Below are 20027 nucleotides of genomic sequence, written 5' to 3' on the forward strand. Positions count from 1 at the left end.
TTTTAAAGCTAAATGCAGACTTTCATAGGAGAAACCTCACAGTTCACTGTGAAGGTCACTGCTACTCTTTCACTGAAAGAACTGGTCTCCTTTACTTGAAATGAGATCTAAAATTAGCTCAGCCCCATCTCAAAAGTCCAATAATCCATGTTGTAGGCTAATGCTAAACTTGTATTTGCAGTGTTTCACTTCTTTTCCTAGGGCTCCCTTTGCCAGATGCTACAACTCCTCTTTTCGTTGCAAAGCTCAATAACTATTTATGCTCACATTTTTACCTTGTTGTAAGTTCTGTTGAGTATTATCTTTCTTCACTATTTTGCTTTTACTCTGGGCACTCTAGACATGAAAGTGTGGTGCACTTGTTACATAATGAATTTGCTGTAGTTGATATGAACGAATAGTAACTGCTCTCAATCTTGAAAAGAACTGTCTCTTGTCAAGTAATACGGAACATTAAAGGACAACTGAGAACCCACAACCCAAACCTGCTTAAAGCATCAATTTAGAATAGAACTTAAATTATCCCCAAACATTCCCTCTATACTGGACAAAATTCTTGGGTTAGTCTGTAGCTGTGTAACTGAATGCTTTTGATCCCTTTGGGTACTCCTGACTCTCTCCTCTTAGCGCAGATGTGCAGAAAAGCATCTGATATGGTGCTCTGAGGCATACAGATTTTTGACTTCTCAGTATGTGTCCAGTCTGGAGATGCAGTGACTGCACTCAGGCAGATATTCCATGTTCAGAGGGCAACATTTACCCTTCTGGCTAGTGCATTTATCATTTTGCCAGCAGGTTTTTGGTCATAGTTCTGGCTTTGTTGGCACTTGTCAAATACATTCCTCTATGTTTTTATTTTGCTCTGATGAGTAGCTTTATTCAAGGTATTGGCTTCCCTAGTTTAAAAAGCAGATGTCCAATAACTGCTCAAGATCTTTGGCCACTGATGGACCATGCAAGAAAACTCAGGAAAAGGAAACTACAGCACTGGCCTACCTACCTTCTCTGGGCAGCTGTCATTAAAAATAGCTTTAATGAGAGATGGATGCTAGAACAAAAAGATAAAAGTGAGTTGCTGGAAAAAAACTAGTCAGGATTTCAACTTAAACAACTATCTATTTAGGGCATCCTTTTGCTCATCTTTTCTTCTATCTATCCTGTCTTAACTACCACCTGCTCTCATTTCTATTCTTAAAAAGGCCAGCAGACCAGATTTTATATGTCTCTGTTTCCTAGATACTTCAAGTTTTCTTAGAGGCCACTTTTTGCGTGTGATCTAGTTTTCTTGGTACACTAGCTTTACTAATGACATGCTTCAACTCTTCAGATGAGCAGTCAGGCTAAGTGCAATTCTAATAAACCTAATGTAGTGCCAGTCAGTTTTAAATATTTACATAAATGTAGAAAGTACTCTTATCTGAAAAAACAGTCATGATCTATGAATAAAACAAGGGAAGAAACACTTCTTAAGGTTAAATAAACCCTTCTAATGTATCTAAGACAGGACAAACCTTATTGAAAAGTGTGGTTCTCAGCTTTCCCCAGAATTTCTGAACACATGTCTCTGTCATGTCAAGTCTGATGAACAGTGACTTTGATGGTAACATATGTAGTTAAGTCTCCTTTCTATGTGTTCTTTTTGAATTCTATTGTTTTGATGTTAGAATGGTGCATAGAAAAAATCTAGGAAAGATAATAAATGTTATCTGGGTTTAAACTAATCCCAAAGAGCAAAAGAACACAGGATGCCCCTCTTTCATAGATAAGGTGGTTGCTTTACTTGCCTTTGACCACAGAAGTTTTCAGTCCACTTTCCCTCCCTGAGCAGACTCTCTCTCCTGCTCTAATCAGGGTTGCTTCTGGCATGTCTTGCTTTGGTAGCAGTGAGCTTCTGTTGTACCTACAGTGCTGAAAGGAAGTGCTGGCTTATAACTAATTCCTCAGTAACTCAGTTTTCTGTAGACTTTGTACTCCCCAGAGTTCCTCTAAATCTAAACATGCTTAAGACATGCATAATTGTCTTGCTTAGTTTGAACATTAGCTTCAACTATTGAGGATTAGGAATAATGACTTCTGTTTGCCAGAACATTTATTTCTTTGTAGCTGTTTTGTTCTACAATCATGTTTAATTAGAGAAAATAAGACAACAAATGCTTTCAATCTCCTAAACACTTTCTCTCTTCTTTTGTGCTTCATGTTTGTAATACATAGTCAGAAGTGGCCTATGCACATCTTTTTACTGGCAGCATGTGTATGAAAAACAGATATGGTTGTTCTTGACAGAAATGAGTGTCATGGAGACAGATAACCTTTTAACATTGGCATCATATATCTCGTAACTGTTCCTGCATTGTCTCTGTTATCAGAGCACCATTAAAACTGAGTTCTGCTCTGAAGATTCAGAAAACTACACTCCTACCAATAGAAAGAAAATAAGCACTTAACCTAGCCGGTATGAAACTTTCCTGTCCTGTGTCCTGCAGTAGTTGAAGACTGAAAATGGAAAGGGGAAAGAAGAGCAGGAAGGGAAACATACTGACTGAAGTACTGACTGTGTTCTATTTAGAGGATTTTGACTACCCTTTCACACTGTTCCCTTTAACAAGGAGGTTTTATATGTGAGGTCATTTATATGGGCATTGAGAAAGGCTAAATAAAGAAAACCAAACCAAACCAAAACCAAAACCAACCAACCAAAACATAAACATCCACAAATGAACCAAGACAGTTCTTTTGGTGCACAAAACACTATGCCGATTATTCCTCAAGTTTGAAACTAAGTGTCTCTAATACTGGGCATGATGCTTTACCATCACACAGATCTTTGTTCCTTCTGCATGATTGATGCAGTTGCATAATGGTCTAGAGGTCATTTATGTGGGAGGCAGGCTAGTTCTGGCCATAACAACTACATCGCTGGCACACACTGTCTCAAGTCCCGGTCTCACGAAGTTTCAACCACCTTAAACAGATTACCAAAAATCACCAGAAATAGTGGTAGAATCTGCAAAAAGCTGCTGCTGGCAAACCAGGTGGTACCAGGATATCTCCTTAAATACCTTGTGGACAGATGCTCTTTGACTAAGTGAGCACTTATGAGCATTCACATTGCAGGCAGAGGCAGAGTAATTGTGATTCCTACAGGGCACAAATATGAAGTACTTGCATGTGTCTGTGGTCATTAGGTTTCTTATGGGTAGGTAATACAATTGACACTCTTTCTTCTCCTCAGTGCATTGCAATGGGGCAAGAAGAGGCCATAGATATTTTCATTGAAGAAATTATGTATCTGACATTATTCTCTGCGCAAACACATTGTTGACTTTAAAAGGTAAAGGCAAAGGCTTTAGAGTCTTTACCTTTGCAGCAGTCTTCCTTTGAGGTTAGTATAACCTTTGTTTTGGCATTTGGAAGAAAAACAAGACAAGCTGCAAAAAAACAAAATGAGAAAAATAACACAATGTGCAAACCTGTGGTCTGACTTCACTTTTAGAAGCAGGTGCTGTATGAAGGTGTGAGTGCACTTTCTGAGTGCAGGGGCTACTGCCTGAAATAAAGCTGTGAGACATTACCCAAGCCAAGAAGCACAGGAAAGGAGGGCAAAAGTAGTGAGGGATAAGAGAAAACTGAGTCTCTTTGACACTGTCTTCACTTAATATCAACACTTGACTGGAGCTATATTATTTTCCATATTCTATCATTGCACTGGGGGAACACATTTCAGACCCATCCATCAATCCTGACCATGTAAGTATGCATTAAAATCCAGGTAATTGAGCTTTGTGTCTCTTGGAGACCTAATACAGGATCAATAACCATCACAACTGCAACCTTGCCTTCCTGCCCCAGGGAACTCACACCAGACAGGCAGGGTGGGAACAGACCTTTACATCACTCCAGAAGGAAGCAAAAGCTAGCACAGCCTGTGTGATGACTGGGCTAAGCACCCTCTTCTTTTTTTTTTGGAGATCTTTCTGGGAAAACATATGATTGCCTTAAGCTCTTGGTAATCTGCCTGCTTTTTAATTAGAAGATCACTTCAAATGAAACTGCAAAAGAATTTAGGTCTTTGGCAACTTTGCCAAGCTTCAAACAAAGGAAATTAAAATACATGAATTATAGCAGAAACAAGTGCTTTGCAATGATTTAGGGAGAAAAAATGGTATCATGCCTGTGTGTAAGGACAATCTATGACAATAAAATCCCCCAGGGAAATGACACACTAAAACTGCATGGCAGCATCAGAGCAAATGTTTAGTTTTATATCTAGTCCAACTTTTATGTGTTTTATATTTTGTTAAGGATGGCTATGTGTTTCCAGTACTTTACTGGAAACACAGGAGAACAGGGAAAGTGTTGAAAAAAACCCCAGAGAAGGTACAGATCCGTTTCAGGTGGTGAGAAAAGGCTGGTAGGGAAGTGGAAATGAAGATGATAAGTCAGGGAAGAAGCCAAGGGGAGAAATGAGACTTAGTCAATATCTAAAGTCCAGTAAGATTACCAATAGTTTCTCAAGACAAGTCACTAAAGGTCATGAGGCACTTTGTGTAAAAGCCACAGTTTCCATAACACACTTTCTGTAGGGTGATGTTCAAGAAGTAAGCTCCTTATTTTTTATCACCCATATATGTTCACACATATTATAGTGAAGATGCTATTTGTGGAACTCATTAGTCTGTTCCATCTTTAAGAAGAATATGCTTCTTTTTGGACAAACTGCCATAACTTCACTTCAGCAGCTGAGGGCACTCCATGACCAGCTAAATGAAAAACACAGTCCTATTAAAAGCTAACAGGAGGCAGGAGAGAGATGTTTTAATAGCAGAAAGCAAAGGATGAGGTCAGCCAGGTAAAAGGTCAGGGCTGCCTGCCAAACCTGTGTGGACTGACACCTGAGCCCAGTATGGACTGCAGGGTTATTGCTGTGTATGCCTGTAGGAGCATAGTGAATTGCCTCAGACCAGGATACTGGGGAAGGAAAAGCATATTCATTGCACCAAATACTCAGGAAGGTCAGCTGAGAGTCAGTCTGGAAACCAGGTAGATGGTGTTGATCCTGATTTCACATAAAGCTTTGGTTGCCCTGGCAAAATCATGACCATGAACACAGTGCCAAGCCTCTGTAGTATGCAGGGAGTTGGACATCCAGGACCTAATGCACTTCTTTTTTGGAGATTTACATCTTTGAACACCTCACTTTCCCTATGTTAGGGTAGGAAAATGTGGTTCCTGCCAAGACTTTCTTCCCATAAGCCTGTAATTAGGCAGCTTATGATTCTGTTAAATTGCCATTCCTCACCTAAATCAGGAATTTATGCACATCCAGGCTTCCCAGACCCTCAATAATAAGGCTTTTATGAAAAGCTGTACACCTGTGTCAAAATGAAGCTGTATGGTTAAGTAATTACTTTTATCTGGAGACAGAGAAAGAACACATGACTGAAGCCAGAATTTGGGCTAGGTTTGCCCTGTTTCTTGGCAGGGTAACTGCATTGATGCATACTGATTTGGCTACAGACCTCCTGCTATCTTAGCTAGCTTAGAGATGAGCTTCGTGTGCATGCTGCAGGAAAGCTTCAGCACTTTGTTAATGTAACTTGGAAGAAAAAGTGGGATATTACAGAGCACTGAAAGCAAAGGGCTTTCCCTTGGAAGACTTAAAAGGGTCAGTTTCAAGCCTCTACGGTATTGTTATTTTATCCAAGAGACCACTTGTAGATGAAAAAAAGTTTGTTTTGTAAAACCTCACAGTAAATGGTATCCTAACCTTGGCATATCCTTCCTATGCAAAAGTGGGAGAAGCAGTCTTAGAGTAACTGCTGCATGGGGCAGTTTGGCAGCACCTTGTAACTCAGAGGAAACACAGCTTAGAGACTTTGGTACCTTGTTGGACTTGGGGGGAAACAAAGTTAACAGGGATGAAGAGGAGGCTGAAGTACTTAACACCTAGTTTGCCTCAGTATTCACCAGTAGGACAGGTGGTCCTCAGGACAACTGCCCTCTGGAGCTGGTAGACAGAGACAGAAAGCCAAATAGCCCCCCTGTATTCCAGGAGAAAATAGTCAGTGACTTACTGAGCCACCTGGATCCACACAAGTCCTTGGGACCAGATGGGATCTATCCTAGGGTGATAAGGGAGCTGCAGAAGAGCTTGCCAAGCCGCTCTCCATCATTTACCACCAGTCCTGGCTCACTGGGGAGGTCCCAGATGATTGCAAGTTGGCCAGTGTCACGCTGATCTACAGAAAGGGCTGAAAGGAGGACCCGGGAAACTACAGGCCTGTCAGCCTGACCTCAGTGCCTGGCAAGGTTATGGAGCAGATCATCCTAAGTGCAATCACACAGCACCTACAGGATCAGACCCAGTCAGCACAGGTTTAAGAAGGGCAGATCCTGTCTGACCAGCCTGATCTCCTTTTATTATCAGGTGACTCGCTTGGTGGATGAGGGGAAGGCTGTGGATTTGGTCTGTCTGGAGTTCAGCAAAGCCTTTGACACAGTCTGCCATCATATACTCCTGGAAAAGCTGGCAGCCCATGGCTTGGACAGCGGTTAGGAACTGGCTGCAGGGCCGGGTCCAGAGAGTGTTGGTGAACGGGGCTGCATCCAGCTGGCGGCCGGTCACCAGTGGTGTTCCCCAGGGATCAGTGCTGGGCCCAGTCCTGTTTAACATCTTTCTCAGTGATTTAGATGAGGGGATTGAGTCCATCATCAGCAAATTTGCAGATGACACCAAGTTGGGAGGGAGTGTCGACCTGCCGGAAGGCAGGAGGGCTCTGCAGAGGGAGCTGGATAGGCTGGAGAGTTGGGTTGACTCCAGTGAGATAAAGTTCAACAAGGCCAAGTGCCGGGTCCTGCACTTTGGCCACAACAACCCCCTGCAGTGCTACAGGCTGGGCACAGAGTGGCTGGAGAGCAGCCAGGCAGAAAGGGACCTGGGAGTTTGGATTGACAGGAGGCTGAACATGAGCCAGCAGTGTGCCCAGGTGGCCAAGAAGGCCGGTGGCATCCTGGCCTGGATCAGGAAGAGTGTGGCCAGCAGGAGCAGGGAAGTGATCCTTCCCCTGTACTCAGCACTGGTGAGGCCACACCTTGAGTATTGTGTTCAGTTCTGGGCCCCTCAGTTCAGGAAGAATATTGAGGTGCTGGAGCAGGTCCAGAGAAGAGCAGTGAGGCTGGTGAAGGGACTTGAGCACAAGTCCTATGAGGAGACGCTGAGGGAGCTGGGGTTGTTCAGCTTGAAGAAGAGGATGCTCAGGGGTGACCTCATCACTCTCTACAACTACCTGAAAGGAGGTTGTAGCCAGGTGGGGGTTGGTCTCTTCTCCCAGGAAACAATCAGCAATAGGACAAGAGGGCACGGGCTTAAGCTCTGCCAGGGGAGGTTTAGGTTGGATATTAGAAGTTCTTTACAGAGAGAGTGATCAGGCATTGGAATGGCCTGCCCAGAGAGGTGGTGGATTCACCTTCCCTGGAGGTCTTTAAGATGAGGCTGGATGTGGCACTGAGTGCCATGATCTAGTAATCACAGTGGGGCTGGATCAAGGGTTGGACTTGATGATCTCAGAGATCTCTTCCAACCTAGTTAAATCTATGATTCTATGATTCAGTGAAGTAGGTAAGAACAAATAGTCCCACTCCTGCTTAGCAGAACACTTTGTATACTTAGCTTTAACCAAGCGCTTGTGTCCTCTTAGAGTCAAGCTTAACAATTTTCCCTAAACCTTTATTACCAGACAAGGCTTGTTTTTCTTACATTTGCTTTTTACCATGTGCAATACCACTTCTTTCCACTGGAGGGAAAACTTGCCCTTCTATTCTGACTAATTTCCACCCTCCCCATAAGCCTTTCTGCTGGAACGTTCTGACAGTAAACAAAGCATCGAGAAATCGTTTTACATTTACATCGAGAAAACGTTTACATTAAGCAACTTATTTTGCAATAACGAGTACTAATCTGGAAGAAGTTAAAGATCCATGAGGGAACAAACATTTGTCTAGGAAATGTTTGTAAGGCTAAGGAGCGAGGGGGGACAGGACTGAGCAGTGTCTGCATTTCCCAATTTTATGTTCTTATTATTTTTACCTCTACCCCAATGATTATACTAATATAACCTGACTACACCTTGCAGAGTGAGATAGGAAGATACCTGAATGCAGAAGCACATGAGCAGTAGAAGACTGCAGATGGGTAGAAGTAGAGTGTACACTATGCAATATATTTAACCCTTGAGCACTGTTACCTTCATACTGCAATACCAGTGGAGGGAATCAAATATTGTCATTCAATGCTTTTGCTGGTTTTAGCTGGGGGGAGTGTGTGTGTTCTGATAAGGCATGCATTCTGATGGTGACACTGTAAAATAAGTATATTTTTCTGTTCGAGATCTGAAATGATTGTTTTTCAGAGACTGACACTAAAATAATTTATACACTTATATGCTCTGAGAGTCACTCCTATTAAATCAACTAGTCTTTGACTTTTACCAACAATGAAAGTAGGTAGAAGTTCTTAGTGTGTGCCAACAAGCAAATACTACTTCAGAAATGCTTAACACATGAAGAAAGTAATGAATTCCAGCATTTTTGCATCTCCACAATGGAGAAATGCAAAACTGTTTCACATTTCATTACTTTTTCTCCCAGACACACAATTCACTATTCAAAAACTGTCTGTACACAAACACCCAGATCAGAGGTCTACTACTTTAATTGCCTTCAGGTGTCTTCAAACTTGATTTGCATTTGAGATGTTTCTGCTTATGAAAAGAGTTGTCAGAGAGGTGGTGGTGGTGGTTGGGGTGTCCCTAGGCATGGGTTTTCCTTGCTAAAGGATGCACAGGATAGCCCCTGTGGCATGTGCCCCTATGACTTGCACCGTCTGAGCAAGTCCATGGGCCTCAGCTCCGTGCTGGACCCGTCTATCTGCTGTGATGGAGCTGCTTTGGCACAGGTGAGAAAAATCCCTTCCTCATGTGCGGAAACAGGCTCGCGGTAGGGGCTGCTCCTGCAGGCCACAGCTCGGGTCGTCCATCTCCAACTCCCACTATCCTGCACGGAGCAATCCTCGAGTGAGGAAAAACACAACTTGTGATGTAGCTCGCCTTGCCCAGCTCCCCTTCCCGGACGGCCGCGGTCAAAGGAGCCTCCGCAGATGCAGGGGAACAAGAGCGTGGCTCAGCCCCTGCTAGCTGCGGTACTCCAGTCCCGTCGCAAAGGCAACGGAGAGCACAGAAACACAGCTCTGTACGGCCCCGCTCTCCTCGGGCCGTCCCCGGGCCGGGCCGCCGAGCCGGGAGGGCGGAGCTGAGCCCCGGCGGGGGCCGTCCCACAGTGCCGGGGCGGAGCCGCCACCCGCTATATAAAAGCGAGCCGGGGCGGAGCAGTCAGTTGTGTGCGGAGCGGGGGCAGTAGAGGGGTTAGAGGTGGCGCAGGCACGGCGGGTGAAGCAGAAAGAAGAAGACGGACGGCGGCGAGGCGCGGTGATGGAGCTGCTACGGACTATCGCGCACCCGCCGGGCGGCGGCGGTGCCAAGTGCTGCGAGGCAGCGGCGGGCAGGGCGGCCGGCGGCGAGTCGCGCAGGAAGAAGGCGGAGGAGCCGCACCAACACGGCCACCCCGCCGCCGAGGTCTCCCGGATTATAACCGACCCCACGACGGGGAAGCGCTACTGCCGCGGCAAGGTGCTCGGAAAGGTAATGGCCGCGGCAGGCCCCGAGCCGTCCCGGGGCGGCGGCCGCTGTGTCCGGCTCGCCGCCCTTCTCTGTGGGGCGGGCTCTCTCCTGTCCCTGCGGGGCTGCGCTCCCGCGACGAGCGGGAGTGAGCCGACCTGCCGTCCCCGAACTGCCCGGTCCGAGCGCCCTTCCTGCCCCCGATTCGTCTCTGCCTCGAAATACTAAAGGAATCGTGCCTTCGACATGGGCGACCCGCGGGAATGATTTAGGTGTTGAATGCTGGGGAGTGGGGAGCGCGAACCTTCAGATAGACGATGAACTCAGGACACTTAAATTGCCCAGTGCGAAGGAAGTTGCCCTGCTTGACTAATACGTGAGCTGGTGAATGACTAAGTGTGGGACTGCTTTTATACCTGCTCTAATTGCCTTTTTCTCCTATGTCTTTCTAGGGTGGATTTGCCAAGTGTTACGAAATGACAGATTTAACAACAAATAAAGTTTATGCTGCAAAAATCATTCCTCACAGCAGAGTAGCAAAACCTCATCAAAGGGAGAAGGTGTGTATGCATTAATGCTTTTTTCTTTCTCTCAAACCCTTTGTGTGCTGGATTGCCTAGCCCTTTCCCTGAAATGGTTCTGATAGAGCTGTCTGCTCAACGTTGTGGAAGTAAGGCTAACACCTTTTTTTTGTTCCCCATCTTATCTTTTCAGATTGATAAAGAGATTGAGCTGCACAGAATGCTTAACCATAGACATGTTGTGCAGTTTTACCATTATTTTGAAGACAGAGAGAATATTTACATTCTTTTGGAATACTGCAGTAGAAGGGTGAGCATCAGCTAGGAGAAATTCGGTATTTACTTGCGTGGGATCTGCAACTAATTTATATGTGTGATGTGTAAAAGGTATTTTTTGTGGCTTTAGTTGTTGTTTCTCCATGTATTCATTTACTTTTGCTTAAGGTGAATCTTGTGCATGAATGTTCAGTGACATTTCTGCCTTTGTTTTTTCTCTGCAGTCAATGGCTCACATCTTAAAAGCAAGGAAGGTATTGACAGAACCAGAAGTACGATACTACCTCAGGCAAATTGTGTCAGGGCTAAAGTATCTTCATGAACAGGAAATCTTACACAGGGATCTTAAACTAGGTAAGTTCTGCACATTGCCAACTTCAACACACTCCTACAGCTCTGTCAGCATTGTACCATTTTACTCTTGTATGTTGATAACTTAATTAGTGAAATCAGTTCAGTCTGTCTTTACAGTGGAAACTTGGAGTGCTTAATGACACTAAGCATTCCTAATGAAAAAAAAAAATCTTAGCTCGCTTCTGGCTTTGAACAAAGTATGACTCAGCACCTGTGGCAAATGCATTACTGTGTTGCAAGAAATGGTATTTCTCTGTATGCTAGGTAACTTCTTCATCAATGAGAACATGGAACTGAAACTGGGTGACTTTGGCTTGGCAGCTAGGCTGGAACCACTGGAGCATAGGAGGAGGTAGGAGGATCAACACTGCATAGTCTAGTAGTAAATGAAACCAGATTCATTTAGAAATGAGAAGTCCTGTTACATAGCAAAAACTAATTATTTCTGAGATTAGGACTTTCCCTTCTAGAAAATGGGCTGCTATGCTATGACTTCTGCTTTTAAATAGTAGCAAATGCTAGAGGCTGGGTACTGATTGACAAATAGTGCAGGCATGAGTCTGTCCCTCCTGTATCATAAGAGCACAATGGAAAACATGTATGCTATTGAAGCTGCTACAGCTCCTTTTTAGGAGTCTCTTAAATTCATGTCTGAACTTGAGAGAAAAACCAGCCTTATGAAAAATAGCTTCTCTTTTTGTTAGAAATACTAACCAGCTCTGTGGTCGCTTTGATTTTTTTTTTTTTTTTATTCAGAACAATATGTGGCACACCAAATTACCTCTCTCCAGAAGTCCTCAACAAACAAGGGCACGGCTGTGAATCTGATATCTGGGCCTTAGGCTGTGTAATGTAAGTACTTCACTGCCTTTGAAATGAAATATTTTTATCACTGGCTTAGGCTTTTAAGAGTTCAAAGGGAATGCATCCATTTGCAGCCCTTTGTACATGTGTAGCCTAAGTACGGAAATTTTCCTTCATGTTAGGAGACAGATGAAGCCCATAGATAAGTACTGTGGGTGTGTAAAATAAAATAATTTTCCTTTTCTTTTAAACAGGTATACAATGCTGTTGGGAAGACCCCCATTTGAGACTACAAATCTTAAAGAAACATACAGATGTATAAGGGAAGCAAGATACAGCCTACCTTCATCTCTCTTGGCACCTGCAAAACATTTAATTGCTAGCATGTTGTCAAAAAACCCTGAAGATCGGCCCAGTTTAGATGAAATAATTCGACATGAATTCTTTTTACAGGTTTGTGCTGTCTAGTGTTCTAGCTGAAAAAGTATCCACACAAAAATGCACTGTTCTAAAATTTCTTTGTATTGTATTTCCATAGGGCTTTACACCTGATAGACTTTCTGCTAGCTGTTGTCACACCATTCCTGATTTCCATTTGTCAAGTCCTGCTAAAAATTTCTTCAAAAAAGCAGCTGCTGCACTCTTTGGCGGTAAAAAGGATAAAGCCAGATACTTTGACACACATAGTAAGTGGATTGTAGTTAGACCTAAAACTTATCTCTATTGCATCAGGGTCATGTTGGTAATGTACATCTATGAGATAGCAATGGAGCACTTATATCTGTCTCAGAGTTTTCCTGGGTTATTTTGACCTCCTTTTTAGTAAGTATAGATGGTAGCCTGCCCACCTACACCAGCTTACGTAAGTGAATGCTTCTTATGGCATATTGACAATCTAAATTGGTCATCTGTTTGTTAGTTTGCACTGTGTGTTGAAGTTTATTCTGTTAGTGACTTGTGTATAATGGCATCTCCATTCTTGGAGACTGTGGCATGTTTAGAAGAAGCTACTAAAGGGGGATAGTGTTCTTTCCACAGGTAACTTGTTATGCTTTATGTAACCGAACAGCACTTCCTGGATTCAGTGAGGTTTTTTTCCTGTATTGCAGACAAACTATCTAAAGAAGATGAAGAAATCTACAGGCTCAGGCATGATTTGAAGAAGACCTCAATAACTCAGCAACCCCCCAAACACAGAACAGATGAGGTACATGCAAGTTCAGTTCAATTCAAATCAAATCCAGTAACAGTTGGGTGGAGTAGCTATAATTAAATTATATTTGACTTGGATATCAGAGCTGGGACTGTACACAGTATAATCAAGCTTAAATGATTAACCAAGTTACTTTAAGAGGGCTTAACCAAGCATCACCAAGTATGGTAGCCTTTGTAGGGAGACTATAAATTTTGGCTTTTGAGTAATTATAGTATCTGCCTAGACTCCATTGTTGGCTATGTGGTAACTTGTCTACCAGGTGCTCTTTCTCAGTATTCCAAATACAGGGCTTCAGTTCATGATTAACTAGGACTTCTTAAAAGAATAAATTGCTGAGATCTAACTCATGCTATTTGGTGTTCAGACCTGCACACAGCTGTTCCCTTGCTAGGGCAGGAGAGCAGAGAACTGATTAATAGCCTGTGAGATGCAAATTGAAGATCTGAAGAATGGAAAGACTTGGCATGCTGGTCTAAGCTCAGTCTAACAGCAGCTCTTTGTACTTGCTGGAAACATTAATACTAGTTTCCCTATAATTTATCTTTTGTTGAGAAATAGGAGAGCCATGCAAAACTTGTGTATAAACCTTGCCTTTGAGTTACGTTTGATGTTTACATGTCTGACATCTCTTCTAGGAGATCCAGCCTCTTATCACAACAGTAGCAAAGCCGGGAGCATTGCCAGAAACTAAGCAGATTGGAGACTCTATTCGGATGATAGTCAGAGGAACTTTGGGAAGCTGCAGCAGTAGCAGTGAATGTAAGTGTGGCAAAATGTAATCTCTGATTCTGAATCACACCTTAATTTTCTTCATGCCTCTAATGCTTGAAACAAATGTCTGCTTTCATCTCCTATTTTTTATGCTTTAGATTTTACAACCAATATTTTTGAAAAATTAAAATTGGAAAGTCATAAATGCTAAACTTCTTAAAATTAAAATCTAGGTAACTGAGAAGTTTAGAATTAAAATCTGCTATGTACTGTTGTCAGTCCAGTAATTAACCATTCCTTTTCAGGTCTGGAAGACAGTACCATGGGAAGTGTTGCTGATACAGTCGCAAGGGTATTGCGAGGATGTCTGGAGAACATGCCAGAAGCAGACAGCATTCCCAAAGAACAGCTGACAGCATCCTTCCAATGGGTTACAAAATGGGTGGACTACTCTAACAAGTATGGCTTTGGGTACCAGCTGTCAGACCACACTGTTGGTGTCCTTTTCAACAATGGGGCACATATGAGCCTTCTGCCAGACAAAAAGTAAGAATCATTACAAAGCCAACAACAACTCAGCAAGGCAGTTTAGACATGAAATACTTGTTTTTCATCTCTAACCTCTTTATTTTCTTCTCTTCCAGGACAGTGCACTACTATGCTGAGCTAGGCCAATGCTCTGTCTTCTCAGCCACAGAGGCTCCTGAACAGTTCATTAGCCAAGTAACTGTACTGAAGTATTTCTCTCACTATATGGAGGAGAACCTCATGGATGTAAGTTCAGCACATTTAGGTCTTGAGCTGTAAAAGTACACTAAAGGTCTTGAGCTGTAAAAGTACACTAAATGTGAACTGAGTACTTAACACAGGCTGTTTGCTTTCCTAGGGAGGAGACTTGCCCAGCCTAACAGATGTACGCAGGCCTAGGCTTTATCTCTTACAGTGGCTCAAATCTGATAAAGCATTAATGATGCTCTTCAATGATGGCACATTTCAGGTAAGTATGGTGGCATCACTGTAGAAAATATTTCTTAAAATACTTTAGCAATAAAACTAAGTCTCAAAATAAGAGGAGAAAGTATACAAACAAGAACTCACTTCTCTTTTACAGGTGAATTTCTATCATGATCACACAAAAGTCATAATTTGCAATCAGAGTGAGGAGTATCTCCTTACATACATCAATGAAGACAGGATGTCAACAACTTTTCGTCTGACAACTCTTTTGGTCTCTGGATGTTCATTGGAACTAAAACACAGAATGGAATATGCTCTGAACATGCTGCTGCAGCGATATAACTGAAGGCACTGGCTCAGTTAAACCAAATGGACCCTCTTGTTCACTGTGAATCTGCAGTGGAGATGATGGAGCAACTACTATATTGATGGATGTGTGGTGGTACGAAAACTTGACTACCCTAGTGTGCTGGGCACACATCTATTGGAAGCCTAAACCTACTTGTGGACTAAACTGTTGTGACAAGGAGTTCTTTGGATCATGATTTTCCGTGCTTCATGTGTGTTAAAGATATATTTAACTTGAACTCGGAGCAGAGAGTGTCTCCTTGCTCTGTAAAAGAGCATCTCTGATGGATTTAAACTGTGAAATACACATCTGGAAAGGGAGGGAAGGGAGAGCTCCGTTGTTGGGGATAATTGTAACAAGCAGCTTCTGGTTGCTTAACTGTGAACTATGGCCATATTTTTTTTTTTTCCCCCCACTTACTTTTCAAAAATACCCACACTTGTGGCTGGCGAAGTGCATTCCTTGTTAATTTTTTTTAATTTATTACAGCCTAAAGTGAAGTATTTATTACATGTTTTTTTGGACCTTGGCCTTTTCAATATCTGTTGGCAATAAAGAAAATGGAAATCTGAAGCAGTGCTCTCTACTCTTTGTGCACTATACGGCAACACCTTGTGTTTTTGCAGTACAAAAATGTTGCAGGTTTTGCTTTCTTTATGCTATCTTTTAAAAGTCTGCTACAGCTCAGGGTATGGATGACAGGTGCTAACCCTGAACAGCTTGTCTGTTTCTATGCCCACTTGCCCTCATGAACACAAGTACACTGCTATTAATTGTAATTGCACCCCTAAAGCAACTGCTTGTGGATCTTGCTAGGGTGATGATGTAGACCTTCACACTTAGTTATGGTCCTAGAGGCTAAAAAGCAAAATATGGATTTCTTCAAGATGCTACATCTCAGCATTCGTGTTTTACACTGAAAAGAACTCTCTTCAGGATAATACTTGGTGTGTATACTAGCTATGATAATAAGCTGTATAAGCTTTCTCTTCTAATTGCTGTGGAAGCACTGCTCTTACCCACCAAAGAAGTGAGTATCCTGATACCTCCAAGGTAGAAAGAATTGACTAGACCTATCACTGCCCCTCTGTTGTGCTTTACTGTGTCAAATAGTAAACCCAGTAAAATAAAATTAAAAGGGTAATAAGATTAAAGGGTGACTTAGTGTCAACTTTGGCCTTGTTCTACCCAACTGCTACCATTAAACAACTTCAAGTAAGATTTATGGTAGGCAGTAAGTTTTCTGTAAAGGAGTTCAAAACATCTGTGAACAACATAGTAGTAGCCTGCTCTTTTCTACCATCCCACTGCTGCTAAGCATGTACTTAAAAGAGTAAAGAGTAATTGCTTTCCAAAACTGAAAGCAATGCCATTTGTCAGTTATAACTATGCAAAGAAGTAGGATTAGGGAGGATTCATGACTCCATGTAAGGGGAAAAGGTCTTACTTGTGGAGCTGAACTGATTACTGTTTAGATATTACATAGCTCCTAGACATATATAAGCACACAGCAGTCTTCAAGTAACTGTTCTGATGCAACAGCAAGCAGTAGCTCAGTTGCTTACTCGACCTAGAATGAGGGCCTGGTCTTAAATGCAGACATCAATTGCCATCAGTGAATCAATCAAAGCAGCTGAATGCAAGGAACAGGCAGGCAGAGTAATAAAATGCAGACTAAACAAAGAACAGATGTCAACCTAAAATAGTAGAGGAGTTATCACTGGCTTGCTTGATCTTGCAGCAAGTGTGTATAAACGTGATTGGTGGTGGTGTATTGAATACCATGCATTAGGTAATATTTATTTACTTCTCAAGTCTAGACAGGAAGACCCAATTGAGTTCTTCAGATGGATTTGTTAATGTAACTCTAGGCAGTTCAGTGAAGTTAAATATATACTTGCTATAGAGAGCAGGATTCAGCTTCCCAGCTGTCTACCTTCTTAAAGAGATAATGGCTGATTTTATTCATGGGAGGCCATGACTTTCCTAATTATCCTGCACACATACAGCTACCATTGAGTCCTTTTCTCTTACAAAGTAAGATCTCCCTTTTTGTTTATGACACCAATAAGCATACAGTTTATGTGCATTTGAAACAGAAAATTTACTTGAGCTATAGTACTTCCTGACATGGAAAAACCATTTTTATTTTGATTGTCTATGTGCTGGAAAAAGTACAAAGCCTTATTTCAGCTGCTGTGATTTCTTTAGGTACCAAAATCATGTTTGTGCTGCTATAATTGAGGCTGGTGTAAGCAAATAAACTGACTTTGAAGGCAGGATTTTTATAACTGAATGTAAAGGCCCCAAATCCTGTTGTAGAATGCTTGTTGTCTGTGGATGTTTGAAATACACCTCACTAAAATAAGTTAAGTGAATCAGCTATTTGTATGCAGTGTTTATGTTTGCAACCAGGGTGCTGAGTGGTTTCTAAATCCTTATGTAACTTTATGCTTAGTGCAGCTTCTGGTCTGTATTCTTCCTTCGCCTTTATTTGCATATTGCAAAATAAGATGTTTAGATCAGGTTAAGGAGAAATACCTTTTTGAAAGTACGCCTTTACCCTAGACTCTGAGCCCAAGGAGGGAAAGCTGCTTAAAAATTCTTAGTATAAGAATTTGCATCAGGAACAAAGGTTCTCAAATTCTTTCCCAAGTTGGATCCTGTCTTAAATAAGACACTGTGGTGCACTGCTTGACCTTTTTTACTTAAACACATAACATCCCTGTTGTAATTCTGCATATTGGAAGATTAATATTAGAAAGGTACTTGTCTGCATCCTCTATATGAGAAATGTCCTACCTTCTCTTGAAAGACACTTATATGGTCAGCATTTTGTGCTTGTCAGGCAATTCTTCTAATCTTTTCTATTGAAACTAGAGAAAACACAGCATAAAACTTTAGCTTGGGAGCATATGTACTTGAATGGAAATACGGGATTAAAAGATCAGGTAAAAGCACACACATTTCTCTGTTGTGAGTGGTGGGCACAGGAAGTAACATTGCCAAGAAAAAAAAGTAGAAAAAACGATCCTTTATCAAATATCTCTCATCAAAACATCTTTATGAAGTTTTAATGTATATTTTTGCAAATACACAGACATGCTTGTATGACCCAGAGCACTAACTTGCCAACAGCAAATAAGAAAATTATTCAAACAGGTCATGATTCAACACTAACAAAATATATTACCCAGTGATGCCTCTAGTCACTCAAATATTCTAGGGCATTCTGTAATCCTTTTAGGGGTTCTGAAATTATTCCATTTCATGAAATCACTTTATGTAATGTATATATGAAAAAAAAAAGAGCTTGGGTATACTTTGCAATACTGAACAAAGTTTCCGACATTCTCCAGGCTACTCAGGAAACTAGAAAAAGATTCTGTCACTTTAAAGCTATTTTGTTATTTCTGCAAATAGTCATATGGATCCTTCAGCTGCCCATCAAAATTAGGGAATTTTGTGCCTGATTAGGTGGATTCTAAAAGTAAATGTGAATTAAAAAAAAATTATAGGTCCTTATAAGTAACCCCCAGCATACCCAAGGATTCAATTAGAATCATGCATGGCATAGACCACAGCTTTTTTTTTTTCTTTTTTTGGTCTGGTTTTATACTCTCTATGCCTTAGTAATATCAATACTGGCAGACATATCTTTGATTGAATTGCCACAATGTTAGACCAATACATACAAATCAAGAGGTTAAACTCCCTTAAAATATGCGTATTTAAATCCATTTAAATATTGAGACAAGTATCATGCATCATGATTATTTGAAAATTAGTATAATAGAAAGTGAAGATTTAGCCTCTGAGATTTATCCATGTAAATCAGCTTCTGTATGGAAACAAAATTGATTTGAAAGATTCTGTCATACTGATACAGCATAAGGCTACATTTGAAACTGTTTTTTTCCTCTACTGTGAAATCATGGGAAAAAAAATCCATTTTCCATCATCTATCTCAAGTAGATGTGATCTGAATAGGAGTAAGATGTTATCCTGATTGACCATTTTAGTGTCCTTTCCTGCCTATTATTTGAAGAAACACCTTGATTTGTCATGAGGAAAACAAATAAGAGTTAATGGAAACAGTACCTTACACAAAGGCATTTTTAGTACCAAACTGTCCCAGCTGAGAAATTTCTAAACTCTTTTTTTCAGAGGTTAAAAAGCAATAAGGCATTTTGTTGTTGCCTTCACTAAGGATTCTGAGTGGAAGAACTGAATGAACTTACCCAGACTTTGCCAGATTGTGGGGCTGACCTTATGTAGCAGGCTAGAAATGAAGATTAATCCACACTCTGCCTCCCTTGCATATACTGAGTGATCATGAAAATGACTGCTTATTTTCTGTTGACAGTTTCAAAAGTCAGACAAAGGAAAAGGTGGGACAAGTGTTCTCCATGGGTGAGCGAATGGGTGCATGGGTGTCTCTCCATACTCTGAGAATCTTAGCCAGGGATGGACTGGTTTTTGTCTCATTCCTCACCCTGGGGAATGAGACCAGCTCATGTAAATTGTTTAGCTGGATTTAAGAACTTTGGGTCTGATAACCTATCACAGAACTAGGTCTTCCTAGACAAAATGCTCCAAAGCACTATGGTAATACAAATAACCCCTTTAAAACCTGGTCATCTCAAACACCTTGGACATTCTTGTGGACCTTTCTTCTGAAGGACTCAGTTCACAGTATTTCACATCAAATGACCAACACAGCAACGGTATTAATAAGATGAATAAAAGAAGCTTTGATGTCACTTTTCCAATCTTACTACCAGCTCAGGGAGACCTCACCTACTCCTGGTCATGTTTCACTGATTTCACAGAAACAAAAATTATAACCAAATTAATAGTAAACTCTGACAATTCATGAGAATTCTACACATATAAAATTTTCTGCTGATACAGTAGCCTCTGTAATTTATAGCTTATTATGATAAGATTTTTTCCTTCTTTTCTATAAATAAATAAATTCCAAAGACATTTTATGAGTTTGGGATGACCTTTGCTGGAGAAGTGAAAGTGACATGGCTTTTATAGTGAGCTTCTGATTCCAGTGGATTAAGACAATAGAATTCTGATGGGAGAGAAAGGGGAAAGTATATCGCATTATGAAGTAGGCTGTAGCAGAGGAAGAAAGGCAATGAGAGTGGGAAAAAAGA

General features: G+C 41.5%; 1 protein-coding gene across 1 annotated transcript; it reads left to right on the forward strand.

Moving 5' to 3' along the window:
* Positions 1–3866: 3866 nt before the first annotated feature.
* On the forward strand, positions 3867–15432 carry PLK2 (polo like kinase 2). Its single transcript, XM_027878925.1, has 15 exons — positions 3867–3872; positions 9463–9695; positions 10124–10231; positions 10386–10502; positions 10693–10822; positions 11087–11174; positions 11579–11674; positions 11881–12079; positions 12165–12312; positions 12736–12833; positions 13478–13601; positions 13859–14099; positions 14198–14327; positions 14440–14550; positions 14665–15432. The coding sequence occupies exons 2-15, from the start codon at positions 9486–9488 to the stop codon at positions 14854–14856; spliced, it is 1992 nt and encodes a 663-aa protein (XP_027734726.1). The 5' UTR covers positions 3867–3872; positions 9463–9485; the 3' UTR covers positions 14857–15432.
* The last annotated feature ends 4595 nt before the right edge of the window (positions 15433–20027 follow it).

The sequence above is a fragment of the Empidonax traillii genome, unplaced genomic scaffold (genome assembly GCF_003031625.1).
Source record: "Empidonax traillii isolate 1590-97213 ecotype Southwest subspecies unplaced genomic scaffold, ASM303162v1 scaffold47:size1546949, whole genome shotgun sequence".
NCBI lineage: Eukaryota > Metazoa > Chordata > Aves > Passeriformes > Tyrannidae > Empidonax > Empidonax traillii.